Source organism: Megalobrama amblycephala, linkage group LG15 (assembly GCF_018812025.1).
Source record: "Megalobrama amblycephala isolate DHTTF-2021 linkage group LG15, ASM1881202v1, whole genome shotgun sequence".
NCBI classification, from domain to species: domain Eukaryota; kingdom Metazoa; phylum Chordata; class Actinopteri; order Cypriniformes; family Xenocyprididae; genus Megalobrama; species Megalobrama amblycephala.
The window spans coordinates 20,280,231-20,305,817 of record NC_063058.1 but is presented as its reverse complement, the minus strand read 5'-3'; the positions used below and the strand labels follow the sequence as shown (position 1 = coordinate 20,305,817).

General features: G+C 36.9%; 2 protein-coding genes and 1 long non-coding RNA gene across 4 annotated transcripts; 1 reads left to right on the top strand and 2 right to left on the bottom strand.

Annotated features, from left to right (window-relative positions):
* The first annotated feature begins 1,501 nt into the window (after positions 1–1,501).
* On the top strand, positions 1,502–2,789 carry LOC125246528. 2 transcript variants are annotated; one of them, XR_007179898.1, is made up of 4 exons: positions 1,502–1,642; positions 1,760–1,904; positions 2,062–2,204; positions 2,457–2,789. It is a non-coding gene; the product is annotated as an uncharacterized LOC125246528 (long non-coding RNA). The 2 variants fall into 2 exon arrangements; XR_007179899.1 differs by having other exon boundaries at positions 2,062–2,210.
* An 8,288-nt stretch (positions 2,790–11,077) lies between these two features.
* kcna1a (potassium voltage-gated channel, shaker-related subfamily, member 1a) lies at positions 11,078–21,376 on the bottom strand. Its single transcript, XM_048158984.1, has 2 exons — positions 17,249–21,376; positions 11,078–16,904 (listed from the first exon to the last, which is right to left on the bottom strand). Exon 2 carries the CDS (start codon positions 16,678–16,680, stop codon positions 15,202–15,204), a length of 1,479 nt encoding a protein of 492 aa, XP_048014941.1. The 5' UTR covers positions 16,681–16,904; positions 17,249–21,376; the 3' UTR covers positions 11,078–15,201.
* Positions 21,377–21,484: 108 nt separating this feature from the next.
* Positions 21,485–24,550, bottom strand: kcna6a (potassium voltage-gated channel, shaker-related, subfamily, member 6 a). The gene has a single exon (XM_048159275.1). The coding sequence runs from the start codon at positions 23,556–23,558 to the stop codon at positions 22,131–22,133; it is 1,428 nt and encodes a 475-aa protein (XP_048015232.1). The 5' UTR covers positions 23,559–24,550; the 3' UTR covers positions 21,485–22,130.
* Between the last annotated feature and the right edge of the window lie 1,037 nt (positions 24,551–25,587).

The following is a 25,587-nucleotide window of genomic DNA, read 5'->3' as shown; positions in this document are numbered from 1 at the left end:
GTGAAATAATAGTCCCTTTTCACAGACTGTGATGACGCGTTTTAACGGTCATCAAAGTTTTTATATTTTCATTTAAAAAAAATGTACGTTCATTTATAACAATATATTTAGTATTATATTACCATTACATCAAATTACAAAAAAACAAAAACATTAACATTGCTGTGAGGGTGTTGTCAATCGCTCTCTTATTTTTTTATTTATTTTTTTTTTACTCTTTTTGAAAGTTATGAAAACACTATTGTGGAGTTTTTCTTTTGCTATTTGTGCAAATGAAAACACAAAAAATATTTTTAAAGAGTTAGTTCACCCAAAAATGAAAATAATGTCATTTATTACTCACCCTTATGTCGTTCCACACCCGTAAGACCTTTGTTCATCTTCAGAACACAAATTAAGATATATTTGATAAAATCCGACGGCTCAGTGAGGCTTCCATTGACAGCAAGATAATTAACACTTTCAGATACCCAGAAAGCTACTAGATGTATTTAAAACAGTTCATGTGACTACAGTGGTTCAACCTTAATATTATAAAGCGACAAGAATACTTTTTGTGTGCCAAATAAAACCCCAAAATAATGACTTTTCAACAAAATAGTGATAGGCGATTTCAAAACACTGCTTCAGAGCTTTACGAATCAAATCAGTGACTCGGATCTCCTATCAAACGGCTAAACTGCTGAAATCATGTGACTCTGGTGCGCTGAATCACTGATTTGATTCCTAAAGCTCTGAAGCTTCATGAAGCAGTGTTTTGAAATCGGCCCATCACTATATTGTTGAAAAGTCGTTATTTCGTTTTTTTGGCCGCACAAAAAGTATTCTTGTCGCTTTATAGTATTAATATTGAACCACTGTACTCACATGAACTTTTTTTAAATATGTCTTTAGTACCTTTATGGATCTTGAGAGAGGAAATGTCATTGCTGGCAATGTAGGCCTCACTGAGCCAACGGATTTCAACAAAAATATCTTAATTTGTGTTCTGAACATGAAAGAAGGTCTTACGGGTGTGGAACGACATGAGGGCGAGTAATTAATGACATTATTTTCATTTTTGGGTGAACTAACTCTTTAATGAAGTCTCTCATTCACCGCTATAAAAGTTTACCCAACTATGACGATTTCCGCTTCTGAGAAACCCAGAAATGTGAAAAGGGTCTAAACTGTGGTGAACGTTACTTTCCCCTTTATTCTCATAATATAAAATACATGCAGTTATAATTTACAGCTAAACGCTTATATTTCCATTGGCATTTGGATTTTTGCTCTGCGATCAGCAAAAGTTTATGACTCTTACACATTTTGTTAATCATCTTCAGAAATGAACACAACTTATATGAATTCTGAAGCCTAAACACAATCTGCATCACAATCTCTGTAGTGCCATTTAGCCACTTATTAGCAACTGCGTTTCTTAAGACAAGCAAAAGCTTTTAAAAAATCACAAGGGGGTATTATTATGTTTTTTATGTTGTAGAATAAAACGTGAAAATCTTTCAAACCTTATTTCAGGCAATTTTACAAAAGTAAATACACTCAAAAACCCGAACCAGAAATGCTAAAATGCTAACTCGTTTCCAGTTTTTGGCCTAGGCAACAGAAATACCTCATCCCTGCAGCCCTCCATGTCATACAGGTTTGTTATACACCATGAGAGTGAGTAAATAACGACTTTTCATCATTTTGAGCAAATTATTAAATTAATCTTTCACATTAGCTGTTACTCATAGCAGGAGTTTGTTGTTTCCTCTAGATGGCAGTAGCGGCAAACTCGCTCTCTTCTGTGTGAGAAATCATTCACTGTGTTGTTGCAGAACACGTCCTCTTCTGTACTTGAGTGAAAGTGAGATGTCCAAGTAGACAGCCACCTATAATAATGATATTTCTGCACAATAATGGTAAGCAATAACCTTTTCTCTATTAATATGCACTCAGCCTATTAACATAATAATCATAACAAATGTCACTGCCATTACAAACACACATACCAGGAGTGATACACATTAAGTTAAATGTTTTGATATGATCCCATCTCGGAGTATCGTTTGCTCTTAGCTTTCTTTCAGGTGCTGAGGCAGCATTAATTGGTGGGAAGGTGAGCAGGGTATTAATGCAGACAGACAGCATATTCTGGGCCAGTGACAGTGAGTCAGCACCACAGCAGAGGGGGAGGCAGAGAGAGAGAGAGAAAGAGAGAGGTAAAGGTAAAGTTCTACATCGCTCACCAAAAGCTGCAACCGACAAAACACAAAAAGAAGCATAACACAATTCATTTTTAACGAGCAATAGGGATTTTGCATATACAACTGATACACCTGAACATATTGCACCATACTGCAGTGAATCTCATTGATGCCTTTGAGCTGACATTGAAGAGTCTTACGAATCTTATTGCATTCGTTGCTCTATATACATACCTTTTTGACTGTCACATTCATGCTTGTTTGCAGTTATTTCACATTCTGATGGCAGGACTGATTTCGATGGCAGTGAGTGAGATATTCTTTGCTGCAGGAGTTTACCCACACACTCACTCACTCAATCACTCACGCAGGCGCTCTAAACTGCTGAATTCTCTGCTTCATGGAAGACTGCAGAAGCCTGCTGGGAGCTGCTGAGGCTTTCTGACCTGACTGTCCTTGAATGCTCTTGAGAGAATGATGGAGAGAGAGTGGGAGAGAGAAAAAGAGAGCTTCGAAACACTGGCACAAAACTCCTTGCTCTTCATGCTTTGCAAAAAAAAATAAAATAAAAAAATTAATCATCTTCAAATTCTATCAAAGTAAACATACTCAACTAATGTGTGTCATTGCAACACAGTATATATATATATATATATATATATATATATATATATATATATATATATATATATAATTAAATTTTTGCAAAAAGAGAATAAAATGATCATTATCCATTTACTGCAAAGTCAAGGACGTTTGGGAAGTGTAAACTGTCAAAAATCAGCCGCAGCTGATGATGTGATACCTAAGAAGAGTGACTTTCATGCTGCCGACAATGTCACAATCTGAGCACGTAGATCATGTGATTTGGAGGGGAGGAGTCACACTGAACCTGAGAGTGAAGGAAATAAACTGACTGGTTAATAGACAAAAGTCAAAATAAGTATTTATTACTGATATAAATTATAAAAATATATTAATGCCATTTATGTTCATGTAATATGTAAGTATTTTCTGTCAAAACTGTCAATTCTTTGGCATTCTTCTAAAACAATATTTAAACACTCTTTGAAATCCAATATGTTTGGTTAGAAATCTGCAATGTTATAAATGATAGATGTTGCTTTAGTCAATTTTAGGAATATTTATTCAAAATAACAATGCATGTAAAAATAAATAAACAAAGCAAGAACAACAATATTGATGGGATATGTAGTTAAATACAGCAATTATTTTGGTCCAAGTGCTTTAAGACATATACAAATAAAAGTTTATAATAATAAAATTAAAAAAATTAGCCCTAAACAGCAATTATCAGGGTTTAAGACCTATATAAAAAAATAATAATATAGTAAATAATAATAATAATGATGATGAATAATGATGATGATAATAATAAATTATTATACAACAATAATAATAATAATAATAATTAACAACAATAATAATAATTAGTATTATTGCAGGCTAATATGCAATATATATATATATATATATATATATACAGTACAGTCCAAAAGTTTGGAACCACTAAGATTTTTAATGTTTTTAAAAGAAGTTTCGTCTGCTCACCAAGGCTACATTTATTTAATTAAAAATACAGTAAAAAACAGTAATATTGTGAAATATTATTACTATTTAAAATAACTGTGTACTATTTAAATATATTTGACAAAGTAATTTATTCCTGTGATGCAAAGCTGAATTTTCAGCATCGTTACTCCAGTCTTCAGTGTCACATGATCCTTCAGAAATCATTCTAATATGCTGATCTGCTGCTCAAGAAACATTTAATGTGTACAATTGTACAAAATATTTGTGTACAATATTTTTTTTCAGGATTATTTGATGAATAGAAAGTTCAAAAGAACAGTGTTTATCTGAAATCATTATAAATGTCTTTACTGCCACTTTTGATTGATTTAATGCATCCTTGCTGAATAAAAGTATTAATTTCTTTAATTTCTTTTCAAAAAAATAAAAATAAAAATTCTTACTGACCCCAAACTTTTGAACGGTAGTGTATAATGCTACAGAAGCTTTGTATTTCAGATAAATGCTGTTCTTTTGAACTTTCTATTCATCAAGGAATCCTGAAAAAAAAGTACACAACTGTTTTCAACATTGAAAATAATCATAAATGTTTCTTGAGCAGCAGATCAGCATATTAGAATGATTTCTGAAGGATCATGTGACACTGAAGACTGGAGTAACGATGCTGAAAATTCAGCTTTGCATCACAGGAATAAATTACTTTGTCAAATATATTTAAATAGTACACAGTTATTTTAAATAGTAATAATATTTCACAATATTACTGTTTTTTACTGTATTTTTAATTAAATAAATGTAGCCTTGGTGAGCAGACGAAACTTCTTTTAAAAACATTAAAAATCTTAGTGGTTCCAAACTTTTGGACTGTACTGTACATATACAAGACATAGCAAATAAAAATGATATAGTAAATTATAATGATAATAATAATAAATTATTATACAACAACAACAAAAAATATTATTGTAGGCTAATATGCAATATGCAATTTCATTGTTGGTTCATGTTAACTAATGTTAACAAATGAAACCAGTGTATCGTTTTTAATGTAAAGCAAAAGTAAATAATATATTAGTATTATTCATTTGTTTTAGTTTTGTTTGTATCAACAACAAAAAAAGGGTTAAAGAGCTACAATGAAATGAAACATGTTGGAGGGTTGCACTTACTGACAAGTATTTGAATGTGTTTTCCCAATAATGCCATATAACATCAGTGCCAACATTAATCAACTACTGTGCATATATTTTGCTCTTTAAAATCTTATGGAGTGAACATATGTGTGCATCACCAGCAGACATATGACATCACAGCACTTCTGTGCACTGACACTATCACATTACCAACAAACAGATGATCCTCTCGAACGAGTCTGATGGAACTTAAATGACAGTTTGAGCTGTAGATTACATATATATGGTGATGGATGATGATTCAAAGTCTCCTCCCGTCCTCAGTGCCGCAGGCTGACACAGCTGTAAGGAGCGATCTGTATTCTGGGAACAGTGAGGTCAACCAATGCTCAGCCACTGCAACTTATTAAAAGGGTAGATGACTGAAAGACTGAGAGAAGCAGCATATGCACTAGATAAGCACACTTAATGTACTGACTGATACATACGTGTGCTGATACAAGTGCCGAATATGCATATGGACAGCATAAAAACATGCGACCTGACAAAAAAACAAAGCACACTGCTCTTTTTTCCCTTCATCTTTTCAATTTCAATTCCCCAAACCATTCAACGCACATATGTTCAGGTCTATTACGGTATCTATCCATACGGCGCATCAAGTTTTACTGTCCTTGGTTTGACAAAGAGCAATGTGCATAGTTTACATAAGATGGACGAATTGATGGACATGCCTTTAATTATTAAACACGGCTGACGGCAGCATTTCGGAGATAATGCATGAGGAAGAAACCATAAAGTGAGCCAAAGGAAAGGCACAGACTGAATGAATGGATGGGTGGATGTATAGATTGATGCATGCATTAATATCTGCATTACGCAGTCCGTTGCGACCATCTGATTTCAGAGCAGCGCAGTCAGGGAGAGGGGAAAAATGCTTTATCAGGTAATCAGGACACATGACACATGCAGGAACTCAATCTGAGTGATGCAGTGTGATGCGCTTCAGATGGTCGCAGATCGTTCAAAGCTTTCCGAGGAGGACGCAAAACACATCTGAAAGACTCGAGACATTAATGTTGCATTCAGATACAGTAAAAGTCTTGCATGATGACAGCAGGATATGCATGATTCATCTGTTTTGAGTTGCGCAGAGTTTCTGTCTTTAAAGGGAGTGACTAGCAGCACTGAACGTGCCAGAGGCCTGACTAAGGGAAATGCAAAGTCCCATTAGCCTGACTTTCCATCTGATTTATGAGTATTTACATCTGTGTGTGTTTGTGTGTGTGTGTGTGTTCCCTTCAGAATTAATTCAGCAAATGGTAAAGTATTTATAAAACACAACATGTGACAGCTTGTGCACATAGAAATGTGACAACCTGACATGAAAAATACTCTTGACCTGTAAACAGTTTTTTGTTTTGTTTAATTGTTTAATTGTTTAATATATATATGGCAAAATCTACCTTCATTGCATAGCTGTTTCTTGTCTGAAAGTATGTCAGTGTGTTTTTATTTGCTAAAAAATATATAATTAATATAATATAACTATTTTATTTTATTTTATTTAGACAAATACTTTGGGGCAACTTTCAAGATACAGAAGGGTATTAAAGCACTGGATTTTTAGTATTTTATAATTTATTGTAATTTATTGTTCAGCACATTATAAGCATTGAACTTTTGGGAATCCTGTAGACAATACATGGATGTATATATTCAGGATTTATAAATATATATTCTGACATAACTATATATTCATAATTTACATTAATAATAATTTAGACATAACTATTCAGATATTCAAATTTTATATTCAGAGTTATAAATATATATTCAGGATTTATAAATATATATTCTAACGTATAACTATATATTCAGATTTATATTTATATATTCAGAGTTATAACTATATTTTCAGGTTTATATATTCAGAGTATAAATATATTCAGGATTTATAAATATATATACTGACTTATAACTATATATATTCAGATTTATATTTATATATTCAGAGTTATAACTATATATTCAGGATTTATAAATATATATTCTGACGTATAACTATATATACAGATTTATATTTATATATTCAGAGTTTAACTATATTTTCAGGTTTATATATTCAGAGTTATAAATATATTCAAGATTTATAAATATATATTAATATTTACATTTATATATTCACAATTTACATATATATATATATGTGTGTGTGTTTATTTGGTAAAAAATATATAATTAATATAATATAACTATTTTATTTTATTTTATTTTATTTTACATTTATATATTCAGGTTTATAACTATATATTCATATTTACATTTATATATTCACAATTTACATATAATTATTTCCTGTTTGGCCCACCATAATATATATATATATATATATATATATATATATATATATATATATATATATATATATATATATATATATATATATATAAACTTTCTATTAAACACATATAATATGTATATGTATATACATTTGGGTACATATATATATATATATATATATATATATATATATATATATATATATATATATAATCCAGTGAGATTTTTGAATGCACAAGGAGTCTGACAACAGCTGGTGCTCCACACTGACATCTGATCTCACCATCATCAAATCCATCTGTGATTACATGAAGAAACAGATGAAACTGAGACAAACTAAATCCAGAAGAAATGTGGCTGTGTCTCCAAGACGCTTGAAGAAATCGACCTGCAAAGATACAGTACTGTGAAGAGTTTAGGCACTTGTGTAAAAGTGAGGATGCTTTCAAAAATACTGTCATAAATAGATTTCATTTAGCAATTAACTTCTAACTAAATCAAATCAATATTTTGTGTGACCACCCTTTGCATTTACAACAGCTTTTATCCAAGTACACTTGGGCATCATTTTTCAGGTAACTTTGCAAGTCAGCTTCTTCAAGCGTCTTGGAGACACAGCCACAGTTCTTCTGGATTTAGTTTGTCTCAGTTTCATCTGTTTCTTCATGTAATCACAGATTTGAAGATTGTGAGATCAGATCTCAGTGTGGAGCACCAGCTGTTGTCAGACTCCATGTGCATTCAAAAATCTCACTGGGTTATTAAAATTAATGACAAGATGAATATTTGGAAATGTGAACTGATATTTCCTACTGACACACTACAGCAAAAGATAAATAACTGGCTTAAAATCTTTGGGGGGTGAAAATACTGATGTGCCTAAGACTTTTGCATATATATAATAGTTAATATATATTTATATTACTCATTTTTATTAATATATAATAAAAACGAGTAATATACCCTGCTAGGATGTTGCCCCAAAGTATTTATTCTCTAATTGACCCAAGGACACCTTGTCTGCCCTCAGATAACATACACCTTGGGGCCTCCATTAGGGCGGTCTGTTTTAGTGCCTGAGAAATCCTCAATCAGTGCAGCAGACGGCAGAGATTACGCAGACTGAAGCTGCTGTTAATTGCGAGGCAGCGTTTCCAGCTCCATCGTGGCACAGCTGGAGGATCCATGTGAATGATTTTAACATCACAAGATAAAACTGTTTTATGACAGGGAACACATGCAGATCACTCTCATCCTCAGGACTTGGACGCATGTGGTCGGCCAGGACAGGACAGAGGGATGAGACCCAGGAGCCCAGAGCTCGCTGCTCGTGTGTGTCTCTGCCTCAGGAACTGCACTGGGCCTGACGCCAGCTCACCCCACCCCAGCTCCAGCCTGCAGAGGACTGCTGCAGCTCCAGAGGGCAATGCAGAGGAGGAGAGAGCAAGGGTACTCCAAGCACAAGCCACTCCAATATCTCTCAAGGGAAACCAAATGTGCCCGATGTGCGTGTATATAAAGGAAACGGGCGGTAGGTGGATTGAAAGCAGGAGATAGACATCTTGTTGACAATGTAAACTGCCCGTTCACATCCTTTTGTTGTCATGTCAGTTCAGTGTGAGCTGGATGACTAGGGGCTTTCTGTTACAATACACATATCCACACAGAAAGCCCCATAGACCGTCCTCATTATCATTATGATCACCTTACTTAAAGGGATAGTTCACCCAAAAATTAAAATGCTGTCATTAATTACTCACCCTCATGTCGTTCCACACCCGTAAGACATTCGTTCATCTTCAGAACACAAATTAAGTTATTTTTGATAAAATCTGATGGCTCAGTGAGGCCTCCATTGACAGCAAGATAATTAACACTTTCAATGCCCAGAAAGCTACTAAAGACTTATTTAAAACAGTTCATGTCACTACAGTGGTTCAACTTTAATATTATAAAGCGACAAGAATACTTTTGTGCACCAAAAATAACAAAATAACGACTTTATTCAACAATATCCAGTGATGGGCGATTTCAAAACACTGCTTCATGAAGCTTCGAAGCTTTACGAATCTTTTGTTTCGAATCAGTGGTTCGGAGCATGTATCAAACTGTCACATGAACCATTGAAATTTCGAAACGTTTCAAAACACTTATGACGTAACGAAGCCTCGTTTAATGAAATCACATGACTTTGGCAGTTTGATACACGCTCTGAACCACTGATTCGAAACAAAAGATTCGTAAAGCTTTGAAGCTTCATGAAACAGTGTTTTGAAATCGCTCATCACTAGATATTGTTAAATAAAGTCGTTATTTTGTTTTTTTTTTGGTGTACAAAAAATATTTGCGTCACTTCACAACATTAAGGTTGAACCACTGCAGTCACATGAACTGTTTTAATATGTCTTTAGTAGCTTTCTGGACATTGAAAGTGTTAATTGTCTTGCTGTCAATGAAGGCCTCACTGAGCCATCGGATTTTATCAAAAATATCTTAATTTGTGTTCTGAAGATGAATGAAGGTCTTAAAGGTGTGAAACGACATGAGGGTGAGTAATTAATGACTGAATTTTCATTTTTGGGTGAACTGACCCTTTAAGGATGTTTTTGATAAGTTTGAATTAAGGACAGAGTGTCCAGTGTTCAGCTCTGCACTGCAGGATATCCATCATATGTCTTTTATTATGACTGAATTTTTGTCACTTTCCACAAACAGGGCCTTGAAACTATTCTTTTTCATCAATTGGAAAATTAAATAAATCACAAACATTGATCAACTCACACATCAGTTGTGGTAAACGGAAGCTCAAGCATGTTTGCTTGATGTGTGAGAACCAATGAGGTTCTGTTTATGTTCGCTGATCAATGTTTAAATGTGAATAAAAGCCTAAATACGGTAATTGTGTTTTCAGAAAATTTGGACTAAACAGCTCGAATCACATGGATTAGTTTTACAATCTCTTTATGAACTTTTTGAAGCGTCAAAGTGGTAGTTGCGTAGCTGTCAATGGAGGGACAAAAATCTCTCAGATTTCATTAAAAATATCTTAATTTGCATTTCAAAGATAAACAAAAGTCTCACGGGTTTAGAATGACATGAGAGTGAGTAAATGATGACAATTTTTTCAACCCTTTAAAACCCTTATTTGTGTCATTTTATAGTCATAACAATAATTATAACATCAAAACGATAAAAAAAAAAAAATCTTACAATAATTTGGGTTACAAGGTTAAATGTTTGGCAAATGCAGTCGACTGAAAAAAAACTGAAATAAAACTATTTACTTGTCATCCAGTCATGCTTAAGAAAGTGTTTGAATGGTGTCACTTTCTGCATGTCACATTTTTTATGTAATATTAATGCAGAAAATCATGCAGCAACAGGGTTGGTCAAAAATTTCTGACATTACGTTTTGGTCATTCAAATGATTTCATAATTAAAAAAATATATTAATCATTTAAAAAATAGTTCTTACTAATAAGCATTGAATATCATTTCAACAGATTATGATACAATTATGATATTAAATATTTAAAAAATTCTATGCAAGATTTAAAAAAAAAAAAAATAGAAAAACAACCAAATAAATAAATAAGTAAAAAAACATAATGGAAATACACCTTTACCTTTTTTTTTTTTTTTTTTTAAATTACAATTTTATGGATACAGGCATTTAATGTGTTTTAAACTAACTACTTTTCAAGTTTATTGTATGTTAGATAATTTATCAAACATAAAAAAATGCAAGTAATGGGACACAAAATTGTAGCGCATTCATGAAATGTGATATTTACTTGTGTTATCAAAGCTATAGCATTTAAAAACGTACCTCCAAAAACCAGTAACATACACCTGACAGCTGATAATTAAAAATTTATTGATTTAGATGTATGATCAAATCATATTTGACATAAGAAACAAAAGAACCCTTGCATAGATCACAGACCATGCCTTTGTCAATGTACGACAACATTAAAAAAAGAACTTAGCATAACAAAGATTAAAAAAAAAAACGTACAGAAACATGTTAAGAGGACATGAACAGTTTGACCAGATGTACATGGAACAACCATTAACATGGAGTCATCATCTGTCTAACATAAACATGTAGCTGAGATGGTCAGTAATGGCTGTATGGACTCTAGTTTGGGTATGTTTTGTCAAATGCATCATTCCACGACATTATAATCCATGACTTGTTTCATTCAGCATCCTGAAAGCAAACAGCAAAATCTCAAATGAAGCCAAAATAAATAATTAAACTGAATACGGAAATCTGATCAGTGGAGTTTGACGGATTAAAGAACTTTTCCCAAACAAAAGGGAACAGAAATAACGTTGGCGTATAAATAATGAAGATGGCTTTAGGAACAAATGACAGCAAGGGCTTAAAAAAATGATGCAACCAGAATATAGTTGATCCTCAGTTTTGAAAGGCTAAGCTCATGCAGTCTTCCATACACCATGCAGATTTTTGCAATTGCTAGGTTGCTGTCGAGTTTTGGTTTGGTATGGCGGTATGGAGTTAAGGTTATTACTAAAAAAGTACAACGTACAGTACATTTTCGATGCTAATGCCATTATTTTATTTCATGATATCGATAATACAAGCTATAATCTTCCTATATATTTGTAATGGCTTGTCTTATGGACTCGTTTGTGAGTCTACTGTAGTTTTATCAAGGGCATGGGTTTGTTATAGCACAGTTAACTATAGTGCCACATGGACATAACATGGTAATATAGCTAGACGAGGCCACGCAGGTGAAGAAAATAAGTATGTCTGCAACATCCTCCAAAAGGCCACAACCTGGGAGCACACCTAGGGTTCCTCGTTTTCCGACAACTACCTTTCACATCGGGTTATGATGGCACGTCATTCGTTTATTTTTTTTTATTATTATTCCACTACAGTGTATTTGAACTTTTATCCCTTCTTGAAATAAGGTTTCAGCTTGTTGTTAGGAAATTCCGAGCGATGCAAAACTCCAAATAAATACGTAAAAATGAATAACACGTAGCACGTTATGGATTTACACCTTTACAGATTCAACTGATAAAAGACCTACCTCCTTTTTAAATGTTGCTCACCTCATATCAGAGGCAAAATAAACTTCTTAGTACTACAGTACTAACACAATCTGCTTCAAGAGGGAAAATTTCTGTTATAGTCTCTCAACGTAAAGTACATGAAAACGTAATTTTGCCAACTAACACATTATCATTGGTGGAAATAGTTTGTCCTCTTGCATTATAATAGGTTTAAATCTCTATTCTTATAAAAAGTTTGCTTGCCACAGCCCTTGGTAAATATCAAAATAAGCATTCTGGAGCAGTCCTGTAATACACTTAATCCCTATTGCTATGATTTATGGTGTAGTTATTAAATATAGGATTATGCATAGCACCATAGGGTTTGATCACCACTCACATGCCCAGTGGAAACAGTTCGTCCTTATTTCATCATTGTTTCATTTACATTATCAAATGAAATTGTTGTGATAAAATGATTTGTAGCCTGGTAATTCTAGGTAAAAAGTAACACGATGATTTGATTTGTTTTGTTTGCTAAGCCCATCTTTATGAATTCAAAAAAAAAAAAACCATTAATAAAACCCTGAATACTTCTTCCTGACACAGAGGCGACTAAACCCACGTTAGTGTTATAGGAAACTGCCCAAGGAAAAATACCGCTGTTTGCCTTTGATTACAATCACACCTCACGGATCAATAAAGGTCACATGATTAGGCAACTTGTTTACGAGCTGGTCTAGCAGACTTGCTTGTGTTTGTGAAACGAAAAAGACTAATTTAATCGTGGCTATTTTAAAGCGTTTTTTTAATTATCAAGAAAAAAGAAAAACTTGCGCTCTATGCATTTCACACTGAACTCGATAAATCAGTTAGGTCTGCGTTCGGATTTGGTCATTATAATATACAGGCTTAATACACCATAGTCTTAATTTGAAAGTCTTTTTGAGAATCTGCTTTGTACCCTGTGGTATAGGAAAGTCTGTGCTGTTGTCTCTTCCCAGATCTCGCTCTTTTTAAAAAGGACTAAACCGTACAACAGAACCAAAGTGAATGTTGATTGTGCTTAGCAATGGAGCGTTACAGATACAAGGGGTCAGGGACGGTCGCATTGTTGCGTTTGTTGTAAGTGCTTGAAAAAAAGGCTAATTCTAGGGCACACTAAGTGTATTATTTCTGACGTATCATCACACTTCACCGGCTGTTATGTATCTCGTGTTCTGCTCTGCAGTGAGCTGTGCGGCGACCTCACTGAGGTAGACTCTTTATTATGGCACAACATAATCAAAACCACAACGAAAGGCAGATCGAAAACTCTGAAAGGTCCTGTCATGTGAAAAGTCATATAGGTCTGATTTCATACTCAAGCTCAGCTGTCATATGAAAACACAGAAAATGTTTGAGTTTGTGCCTGACAACCATGTGTCACGTTCAACAAAACGACAACGGAAATGAAAAGCACTCCGAATACACTGTAATGACCAGCCTCGACATACATTATGACAGTTCCAGAGCAGATATTGTTCCCTTGCCCTGCCTAAAACTCCAGTTACTCTGAGGCACTTTCACCTGTCCGGTTGCTGATAGGGTCAAAGGCACTAGCAACTAATATGAGAAATTCTGCCATGTTCTCTTTTGCATCCTGCTAAGATAAATTAAGCGATTTTTGATATCGTAAATCCTAAATTTGATCGCAAAATGGAAGCGTGAAGTATAATTGCCCATAGTTTTCTTTTTTTCTTTTTTTTCTTCTCAAGGAGAGAGAGAATGCCCATGCACTGCACTATTTAAGTTACAATATTATTATTATTTTTTTAACAGGTGCGCTTAGTATGAGTATATGCATTTGATAGTATCTTGATAGTTCTTTTTCTGTGTCTTTGACTACTTTTTAGATTGAAAAGTTTGCATCCCAGCGTTGGGGCTTGCATATATATTTTGTCACATTTCAGAAAATGTCAAGGAATTGACGTCCCTAGTTTCCCTGATTGTAACAACGACACCCTTATGAGGTATCTCAATTGCAACAAGCTGTTATACCGATGTCATGCATTAAATATACTAGGATACACAGTACCTTAGTTGAGTAGGCCATAATGCAGGTTCTTTTGACATGCTATGATATCATTAAGATTCTGTTTCCCGTAAGGTTAAACATTCAGTCTTTAAATACACCTAAATGATAAGCATCTCAAATCATGACACACTAGTGCACTTTTCATGGCGACAAATAAGGAGGTTGATGGAGAGAGGGAGCTGATGGAACCGAATGCAAAAGAAAAGCAAAACAGGAACAGATGTCCTATCGTCATGAGGTAATGTCCGACGCATGCCAATATCAAAACGAGGATAATCTAAACATGCTAACTATGAGGCTCCTCTTTCGGCATTGTGCTGTCTTATATCTAAAGGGCATGGCATTAAATCACTTGGTGATATCTAAATTACAGCATCTGCTGGAAAATAGCAGCAATGCGGATGTCCATGAGGCGATGACCTTGGCCTCCGTAGCATCCCAGCAGAAGATAAGTCTGTTCATATAAGGTGCTTTGCTGGTCAGTTGGGGAAGACCACCTACGGACGAGGCGTCCACCGAACACTGCACTTGGTCTTTTATGCACTTTTCCTGGATGCAATGTGCAGCTTGCTGAAATGTAGTCTGCAGTCCATGCGTGAGTTTTTAGTAATCCTGTCGTCGAGAGTCCTTCAATGCCTGTGGACGTTAGCTAGGTGCTCGTGGAGGCTTTTTTTCTGAATCATCCTCTTTGGAAATGTATTAGACTAAGTATCATCTGCCTCATTTTCTGCAGTTATGTTCTATATGTTTTGGTGTAGTATTTTTCTTTCGTCTGCATTGTAGAGATATTCGCATTGCAAGGGCTCACGAGAGGAGGTAAAGTAAGCATTCATATGTGACCAGTCAGTACTTGACTGAGATTTCTACTGTGTCTCTAGACATCGGTTAGCAGCTTACTTTTGTTCACACAGTTCTGATTAGTGATAGTGCAGTTGCCAGTTCTGAGGTTGGCCTCTCTGAAGTTGTCGATGCTGTTGTTTATGTCTCCGTCTATCTCCATGTACTCGGACTTGCTGACGGTCGAGGAGCTGCGACGACTGGAGTCGGAATCGGATGCGATGTTCGGGTTGCTCACATTGAGGAGTTGGGCTTGCTCCTCTCCCTCGGTTTCTCTATGGTAGAAGTAGTTGAAGTTGGACACGATGACAGGCACGGGGAGGGCGATGGTCAGCACACCGGCGATGGCGCACAGGGAACCCACGATCTTGCCCCCTATAGTCACTGGCACCATGTCCCCGTAGCCTACGGTAGTCATCGACACAACCGCCCACCAGAACGCATCCGGGATGCTGCTGAAGTACGACTCTTTTTCCTCGGCCTCTGCGAAATACACAGCACTGGAGAACAATATGACGCCAATGAAGAGGAAGAAAATAAGCAATCCAAGCTCTCGCATACTGGCTTTGAGGGTCTGCCCCAAAATCTGAAGGCCTTTGGAGTGCCTTGATAGCTTAAAGATCCTGAACACCCTGACCAGACGGATCACCCTGAGGATGGCCAGTGATGTTGCCTGCTCGCCCTTTCCCTCCTTTCCGTCCGCCTCCTCCGCTAACTCTGTGCCCAGCGTGATGAAGTAGGGGATGATGGCCACGATGTCAATGGTGTTCATCATATTCTTAAAGAAGGCCGCTTTGCTTGGGCAAGCAAAGAAGCGCACTATCAATTCAAATGAAAACCAGATGATACAGAGGGTCTCTATAATGAAGAAGGGATCAGTCAGGATGTTTGGTTTGTAGTAGAAGGTGGTGTTGCCAATAGTCTGTATACGCCCTGCAGGGTCCTCTTTCAGTTCAGGTAAAGTCTCCAAACAGAAAATGACAATGGAAATTAAAATGACCATTACTGATACGATAGCAATGCCTCTGGCCGGCCCCGAGCTCTCGGGATGCTCGAACAGAAGCCAGATTTGCCGCTGAAACTCCTTCTCTGGTAAGGGCCGCTCTTCCTCGCGGATGAAGCCCTCATCTTCACGAAACTTCTCCATCGCCTCGACCCCAAGTTCATAGAACTTAATTTCTTCCGAGAACATATCCAATGGGACGTTTGCCGGCCTTCTCAGTCTTCCACCAGACTGATAGTAGTAGAGGATGGCATCAAAGCTCGGACGATTTCTGTCAAAGAAGTACTCGTTTCTCAAGGGATCGAAATACCGCATCCGTTTCTTTGGGTTACCTAAGAGAGTCTCTGGGAACTGGGCGAGAGTTTTGAGCTGGGTCTCGAAGCGCAGCCCCGCTATATTGATGACCACTCGTTCGCAGCATTCATGATCATCGTGGTCAGGGGGGTATGTGTCCTGCGGATGTCCCGGCACGGCAGAGGTCTCGTCCATGTTGTCCCCAGCCACGACTGTCATCCTGCAGGTCAAAGTTGGAGCTCCGCAGGAGTTAATTTAATTGAGTAGACATCCAATTGCCCTCCCAAGGCGTCGCTTTCCTTCCTTTTCTCTGATTCCAGATCCTTAAATCTATCTCGGTCCCCGGGTATAGGGTATAACTTGATCTCTCCTCAGTGTGGCCCCACTGCGGTTGTCACTGATTCGACCATCGCTCCTTTCCGCTGCATCCACTACGGCTGCCTCTGTCACCGAGTCAGAGAAAAATGGATCGAACAGCGGCGATATTTGCTTGCTCAGCAAGTTCACACTACTTATTTATTTATTTACTTGTTATTGTATGTATAAATCACAGAAGTGCACAGCCTTAAGGGCACAATTCTGAATCATTATGCTCATTTAGGTTATTGAAAAGATGTGACAGGACACTGTCACTTTTGCTCCATCACCACATACATGCAGTCTACTTCTCACTATATAGGGAAACATACTATTAAATAGCTTAGATGTAAGTTTGAGTAAATAAATTGATAGGAAAACATGAAAATGACTTTTACTTCAGGCTGATGCAGGCAGTTATAGTGCTCACCTCGCTACTGAAGGAATGCGTCTTCTGCCGGCAGTCTCCTGTCAGTAATGCACCCTCGATTCCCTTTTGTTGTAGAAAATGCCCTTGTTAAAGCTTCTTCACATCTTCTCACTTTCAAAATGTTCGGTTGCGCTCCATAAATGTCACATCCATAACGGAAATGATTCACGACATTCGCACGCGATGCTATAATGGAAGAAATATGGCTTTGACGTGTATTACAAAGCTTCACATTCAGTTTAAATGAGGGCTAAAAGACAATAAGCGGAAAAAAGGCTAAAAGAAAACATGAAGCCGCAACGTCCTCCCTCCGCTCATGCTCGTGCGGCGGCACCTTGGTGTAAATGGCTTATACTGCATGAGAAATTCTAATGCTGCAGCTCAGCTCAGGCGGGAGATACATTAAGGGGGCAAAAGCGAACCATACCATTTCCAGACATTACTGCATCAGCAAAATTTCCCTCTTACGAGTAGACAAGATGACGAGCGGTCTATTTTATCTGGACACACTGACAGGGGGTATGGAAGCGAAAGGCTTCTTAAAGGGGCGATCAATAAGGGGAGAGGGAATAATTCCTTAATCATGCCCAACATATTGTTGCACTGTATTGCACATGGGAGAACGAGGAGCGGGAGAGGGGGGTAGGACAGTATGGGGGAGGGGTTCGACGCAATGCAGACCGCGCGTGGCCACAAGTGCTTGTCCACGCAATGCGCGAGAGCATTTATGTGCCAACACTGGCGCAGTATCTGATTCGCCGAGCACTAATGTGCACAGATACTTTAACTGACCACACTAACCAATAACCACAATAAAAAGACGACTTCTCTAAAGTGCTCTTCTTCGTGCAATACTGCGACTTTTTTCCATCCAAAAGAGTTATGGAGCTGCACAGCTCCATGCGTGTTGTTTGAGGCTAGATCGTGCGGGGGTTGGAATATTTTTAGAATAACGTGGGTGTATGTACTTGGACGGACGGCGATTTTTGTAGCACCTCGGTTAGAGCTCTTGCCAGCATATGCCAATTATAGGCATTTTCATCCTCCAAAATTTCACATTTTTTCTCTCAATAATTAACTGGATTTTTTTTTTTTCTTGAAATCTTTAAATGTTTGAATTTGTGAGTTACTTGTTTTAACATTTTGGTCATTTATAATAGTGCGAAATCATTCTCTATAATTCACAAATATCTATTAAGAATACAACCACTGATGTGCTAATGATATCCGACGTGACAGAAAAGCGAAATCATTTTAAGATGCAGTTGGCATGTGCCAGTTATTATATTCGGGTTCGGGAAAATGTACAATTTTCTAAAAATAATAATATAGCCTATATATATATGCACATATATATATACTCTAAAACCTGGTTTAGCCATTAAATAAAAGTACTATATGTATGTACTACTAAGTAGCCTATAGTTTTCAAACAGTTTTGATCAATGAATATTCCTCAGATATTGCTTTAGGTTTCTCCATTTACCTTGAAAAAACGTGATATTTTACTTGAATTTAGCAGACGATAATATTTTAATAAATAGTATTTATGATGTTGTAATAATAATGAAATATTATTAAAATTTTCAAACATTTTTAAGAACTCCACTCATTTTATTTATTTATTATTTATTTTTGTTATTTTACAATCTCTGTTACACCGCCAAGATGTTTATTTTAAGCCCCACTAAAACTTTAGAAGCTTAAACGTATTTAAAAAAACATAACTGACCTATATATATATATAACTTAATTAAGGAAAGTATTATTACAATATTAATCTGATGATGAATTAATAATACTTTCATTAATTAAATTAACACAAATAACTCCTTCACGTCTGTAGATTCACCAGTAGGTGGCACACAAATATCATCAAACGATGTAAACACAAGAGAAATGATTGATTGATCAGTGCATGGCATCTTTTCATAGTATCAGGAACATGTAACACAATATGTGACTTAATTAATAGAGGGAAAAGCTTTAATAAAAAGATACATCAAATAAATATAGGCTAAAATATATAAGATGACCTGTGAAACGTAGACGGTATATCAGTTGATCTGAGTTGATCTACTAATTGGTTTCAGATAAATCATGATCAGCCAACCAGAGTACGAGCACAACAGTTTTCATTGTCAGGCACTGTTAGAACAGCAGCTCCAGTGAGCTCTTAACTGCTAAATATCATGAATAAGAAATGGGCAGCCCTTTCCTCCACTCACTTTGCCGTTCAATGACTTCCCCTCAATACATGTAGGCCTACTTTCGGTACAGTGATTAGTTCAGTCAACATAAAATGCATTGGTAGTCATTAATCAGAGCTGTCTGAAGTGTCATAGATCCCACCTGTTATACATTATTGATGGAGTAATTGTGCAGTTTTGTAAGTTTTTCATCTCTGTTTAAGCTGACTATGACCAAATTACTTTATCTTGATTTTAGAGACATAATATAATTGCACACTTCGAAAAGTTTCTTTAAAAAGGACACCAAACTGAATCTAGTCAAACTGTATAAACAAAAATATATTATTTTCTTTTAAGTTTAGACAGCAAGGTAAAATGACACAATGCTACAGTGAACACACTACCATTTTTGCACCATCGGCACGTTCGTATGAATATAATGCTAAACAAATTCAAAATAACACCGGTTAAAATGAAATTTACAATATCTTTCACAGGATAATATTTTTGATCACTCAGATATTAACTATTGATCACAGAAAAAAAAGAGAGAAATGATTCAAACAAATTTTGATTATGAATGTGACAAAATATTTATTTACCAAAAATAAGTTAATTCATACCTCATTAATATGTTAAAAAAAAAAGTTCATTCACTTGGTCTGATGTCATGTTGGCAGGTTAATAACCAAAACAAATGTTAAGGTAACAATTATATCTAGTGTCAGACCAGTTACATTTTATCCTGAGCAAGGGCAACATGTGCAAAGAGCAACTCTTGAATTTTTAAAGCACACATATTACACAAGGCAGAGATATTTTAAGAGCAATATCTCACAAGGCAATGACATAATGAAGGCTTAAACAAAGCTTAAATAAATTTATAAATAATAAATTCAAGATTACAAATATAATATATTACAAAAATCATTGGCGGCCTGTGAGTTAACATTTTTACTTTCACTTTTTTATATCCTTCATTAATTTTGTATTTCATCATGGCTAAATTTGAAAGTTTCTCTTCACCTGTTGTCTGACAACAAGTTTGATGACGCACTAACGTCATACTGAAAGCATATGTGTAGGCCTATATAATATTTTCACGATATGTATTTGCGTTATGTACATTAATAGGTAAATGGAAAAATTTAATTGTATTACATTCCTTTCGACTACATACACTTACTCTCCTCTGACGGACCGTCACGGACAGAAAAGTTTATAATGCACACATATTGCAAGTTTACGAAGGCAATGTGAACTTCTATCTTCTTTACAGAGAAGAAATGCCTTCATACATCTGCTGCATCCTGCAATAGAAGTACCATCAAGGCGCTGACACAGATAATGAGACATGCACCCATCAGTGAATGTGACATTTGCGTTCTCAAACAGGTTACAGGTAGGCTGTTAGATGACTCTCTACAGATTCCTCACCCAGCCGCAAGGGGGCGATCGATACCCTTTATATCACATAGGTCCTTTTAAGATTGAGCGGCGCTGTCCACTTGAACAAGTAAACAAATAATTCACTGTTTACATAAAGCACCTTCTTTCAGTGTAGGAACTTGGCACACTAGTTTCGAATTCAACTAATGTGATGGCACATATATTGACTAGTCTACAGTCATTCTCTAGAATTGGAACTCTAGAAACAAGAACCTCCAAAGTATAGAGCGTATGCACGTGACGTCACAGTCGACCGTTCTGACTGCGGTTACGCCCACTGAGTGGCAAAAAGACTGAGTGGTTTTCAGCGTGAATGCCGCGAAATACACACAAAACGCATCCAAAACGGGTAAAAGCTTTGCGATTGACTGTACAAATAGCTTTGACACAAAATGGTATATTTTTACAGACTGCATACAGAAAAAAGAAGCAAATGGACCGCTGCAATTCACAGAAACAGCTGGACTCCAGGCAGAGAAATGTTGAATTTTGGGGTAAAATCATACCCTATTGTATTGTTATATCTATTGTGTTGACAACTGAATATGAAATATTTACCATCTTATATTGTGCATAATCTGGTGTTTTAAATAAACACTGACAAAAACTATACAAGTTTTAGGGCTGGACGATTTGACTATTAGTGTTGCCAAGTCTGCGGTTTTCCCGCGGAATTGGGATACTTTTACACTGTTGCGCGGGCTGTTTTTCATGTCCGCGGATTGAATCAACCCAAAATAATGTGATATTTAGTCCCTGGAATGCGAATTTTTCCAGGGGAGCCCCGCCAAAAACGCGATGTTCCCCATGCGATTGGGCTAGTTTTGGGCTGGTTTTGAGGAGCAATCGGGCGGGTTTTGTTGTGAAAACCTGGCAACCCTGAACGATATAACATTGATATAGCCTAACACTTACCTATATTGTATTTATATAAAGCATTAGCAGGCAGATTTGCTTTATTTGTTTCCCCAGCATCGAAATCAGGCACATATAAATGTCAGGAAACCTGATTCCTGGCTGCATCTTAATATCTATGGATTAGGTTTCTTTAACATGCTATAAGGAACACTTTAAAGCCCAACCTTTAGTTTAATCGTTTGTTTTACTCGCGTTTTCGCAGTTTCCCCAATTAAATCCAGTCATGCATCAGGTTCTTTTGCCACTCAGTCCAGCTGAGGGAGCGCGTTCCGGCGGGAAAGTGACGTCGATGCACCCTCTATACGCGACTCTTTTTGGATTTCTTATACATCTGTGAGTTTGTATGTATGATCCTCTGATGGATTCAGATTTGATATGCTTAATGAATTCCAGTCGTCATCATTTGAATTCTCTGATATCACCAGAGAGGGTTTACTGTCGCTTTTATTTCGGTCACATAGTGAAGACAAAGGGCGGCCACAAGTTACGTGCGTATATTCCACTTGCTCCTCCGCGTTGTTTTCTCGGTGATAGAAGTAATTAAAATTCGAGACGATAACTGGTACAGGCAGTGCGATTGTAAGAACTCCTGCAATGGCACACATTGATCCAACAATTTTGCCTCCAATTGTGACGGGGTACATGTCGCCATATCCAACAGTAGTCATGGTAACAACCGCCCACCAGAACGCGTCAGGGATACTAGTAAAAGACGATTCTGGGTCGTCCACTTCGGCGAAGTAAACCGCACTGGAGAACAATATAATGCCGATGATAAGGAAAAATATCAGTAGTCCAAGTTCTCGCATACTCGCTCTTAGGGTCTGGCCGAGAATTTGGAGACCCTTGGAGTGCCGTGAGAGTTTGAAAATCCTAAATACGCGCACCAAGCGGATAACTCTCAGTATGGCGAGAGACGTGGTCTGTTGTGAGCTTGCTTCGGACTCTGAAAGGTCTAAACCTAAAGTAATGAAATATGGAATAATAGCTACAATATCTATGGTGTTCATGATGTCTTTGAAGAAGGCAGTTTTGCTTGGACATGCAAGAAACCGTACAAACAGTTCAAAGGAAAACCAAACAACGCAGATTGTCTCCAACAAGAAGAATGGATCCGTGAATGTACTCGATCTTTTTCCTGAAGTCGTTCCGTTCGGCGCAAGGTGGTTATTGAACACACGATCATCCTCTTTAAATTCCGGCAAAGTTTCTAAACAGAAGATAACAATGGATATCAGGATGATCATTACAGATACTATAGCGATGATTCTGGCTGGCCCTGAGCTGTCAGGATACTCGAACAGCAGCCAGATTTGACGCTTAAACTCACTGGACGGCATTGGCCGTTCGTCTTCTTTCAACAAACCCTCGTCCTCTCTGATTTGTTGGATGGCGTCATCACCGATCTCGTAAAATTGGATTTCATCCATAAAAATCTCAACCGGCACGTTGATGGGTCTTCGAAGCCTCCCACCTGATTGATAGTAATACAGAATAGCATCAAAACTTGGTCTGTTCCTGTCAAAGAAGAACTCGTTCCTCAACGGGTCGAAGAACCGCATCCTTTTAATCGGGTCTCCTAGCAACGTGTTCGGGAATCTTGCGAGTGTTTTAAGCTGTGTTTCGAAACGCAGACCTGAAATGTTGATGGTGACGAGCTCGCAGCACTCCTCAGGACGTTCCACTTCGCAGAAGTCCTGGAAGGGGGCAGCGTGGTCCACCACGGTCTCATCCTGGTTCTCGCGGGACATCTTTGCCCCTCGAGAGTGTTGTCTGTTGTTCCTCCACGACTTGCCGCCACTCCACCAGTTTTTTGGATCCGATAGCTCCAGTCTGACGGAGATCGAGCCCTAAACTAACTTCTAAAACTTTACTATCTTCTAAAACTTTTTTTTAAAATTGATTTATTTGGTGTAAGGGAATAGAAGTCATTCTGACAACATGCTCAGCCGAGAGCTTAAACAGATATAGTACCCCTCAGACTGCTTAAGACAGCAAAGGGTGGGCTGACTTTGATTGGCACACTGAAGCAGTGCGCATTGGGTGTTTTGAACTTTACTGGCACGAAGTTAGAACCCGTAATTTGAAGACTGAAGAGCTTGACGTTGTGTTTATTCATTGTATTATCAAGTACATTTTATTATAAATATATAGGGCTACATAAAATATATAAAATATCATATTTATGTTTTGTTTAACAAATGATATTGTCTTTTTCCCTCTGCAAATGACCCATTTATGATAAATTTACAAATAGTTAGCAAATTTCCAAGTTTATTTCACACCCAATTTTTTTCAGTGCTGTTCACGCCTGGGGCCCCTTGAACTGAGGTGAAAGTGCTGGCTTGACTGACACCCGAGCACCCGCAGTGGATGAAGCTTTAGCATCAGTTACACTGTACACTTTACAACTCACACCATGAGGCCCCAAGTAGAAATGTGATCATGCCTCATATTCATTGGTGCTGATTGATATGGAGAAAGAGAGAGAATCACCACACCTCCGACACCTGTGTGCTGGAAGTTGTCTGGATCAGCTGTCTTGATTTTATATGTGATTTTGCTTGTTTGCTTGTTTGCTTTAGACCTGATGTGCTCTGATTAACGATATCCTTATTTTCAGCAGAGCCAGTTAGGGACCTCTATCTACATCAGTGGTTCTCATCATTTATATGCATGCAACAATATGGAAAATTACTAACATGGCGAATAACGACAATTTTGGAGAAAAAAAAGCCTAAAGGCCGCTCACACCAAGGATGATAACTGTAACGATAACGATAAAGTTTTAATAATTGTTCTAATTCTATGAGAATAGGTTACTCCACACCACAGCTACAACGACAAAGAGAAACGGGAATCATTTTCTGAACGATTTTTTTCCCAGCTGATGAATAATGAAACTTTGACAGCCAATCAGAATCCACCCAAATTTAAAGAGCTTGGGCATTTAAAAAATTTGCCTTTTTATATGAATATTATGTTAGCCTTACTGTTAACTGTTAGCTAGCGTGCTCCAAAACGATGACAAAATTCGTATTTGGAAGATATAAGCGTTCTAAATTTCAGTCTCCCACATCCGCCAATATGGATCAATGATTTTGATGACATCACTGATTTTCTGTCCAATCAAATGCTCTCTAGAATCTAAAGCGTCCCGCCCCCCTACATTATAAATAGCTGCAGCTCTAATTGGTCACAAATTTTACTATTTTCTACATGATTAATGGTGCATAGTGCATTATATAGGGAATAGGGAACAACTGACCCTTTGCCGGGAGATTGATTGACAAGCGATCTAACCAATCATAACATTTTGTCCAACAAAGCAGTCAGGAATTAGAAGATTAACCTCGGTGGAGTTGAACTTGAAAAATGGTGTGTATTTACATCTTTCTGCATTTTAAACAACATTCCTTCTCATGTTCATTCATGTTTATTTGATGCTATAAATTAACTAGTAGGAAGAGATGATTGGTTCACGAGCCGCTTGAGCTGAGGCGCTACAGCGATATGTCACAACACATTAAAGAGCCACAAAATGGTTTTTATTGTTCGAATTGCTTTTGAAATCTGGGGCTTTGTTTAATAGTAACCTGCTCTTGTCTGTCGACGTGTTGTCAGTGTCCTCTTTGCTCCGCGATGTATTTTACACTGCGTGTGGCTTGACAGCTCCATGGCTTGTCGGACAAAGCAACAATAACTAAGGGGGGCGTATCTTTGCGAAGGGTCAATTAAGACAGTGTAAATATGCTTTCCATTGGACGAATGAAGTCTGGT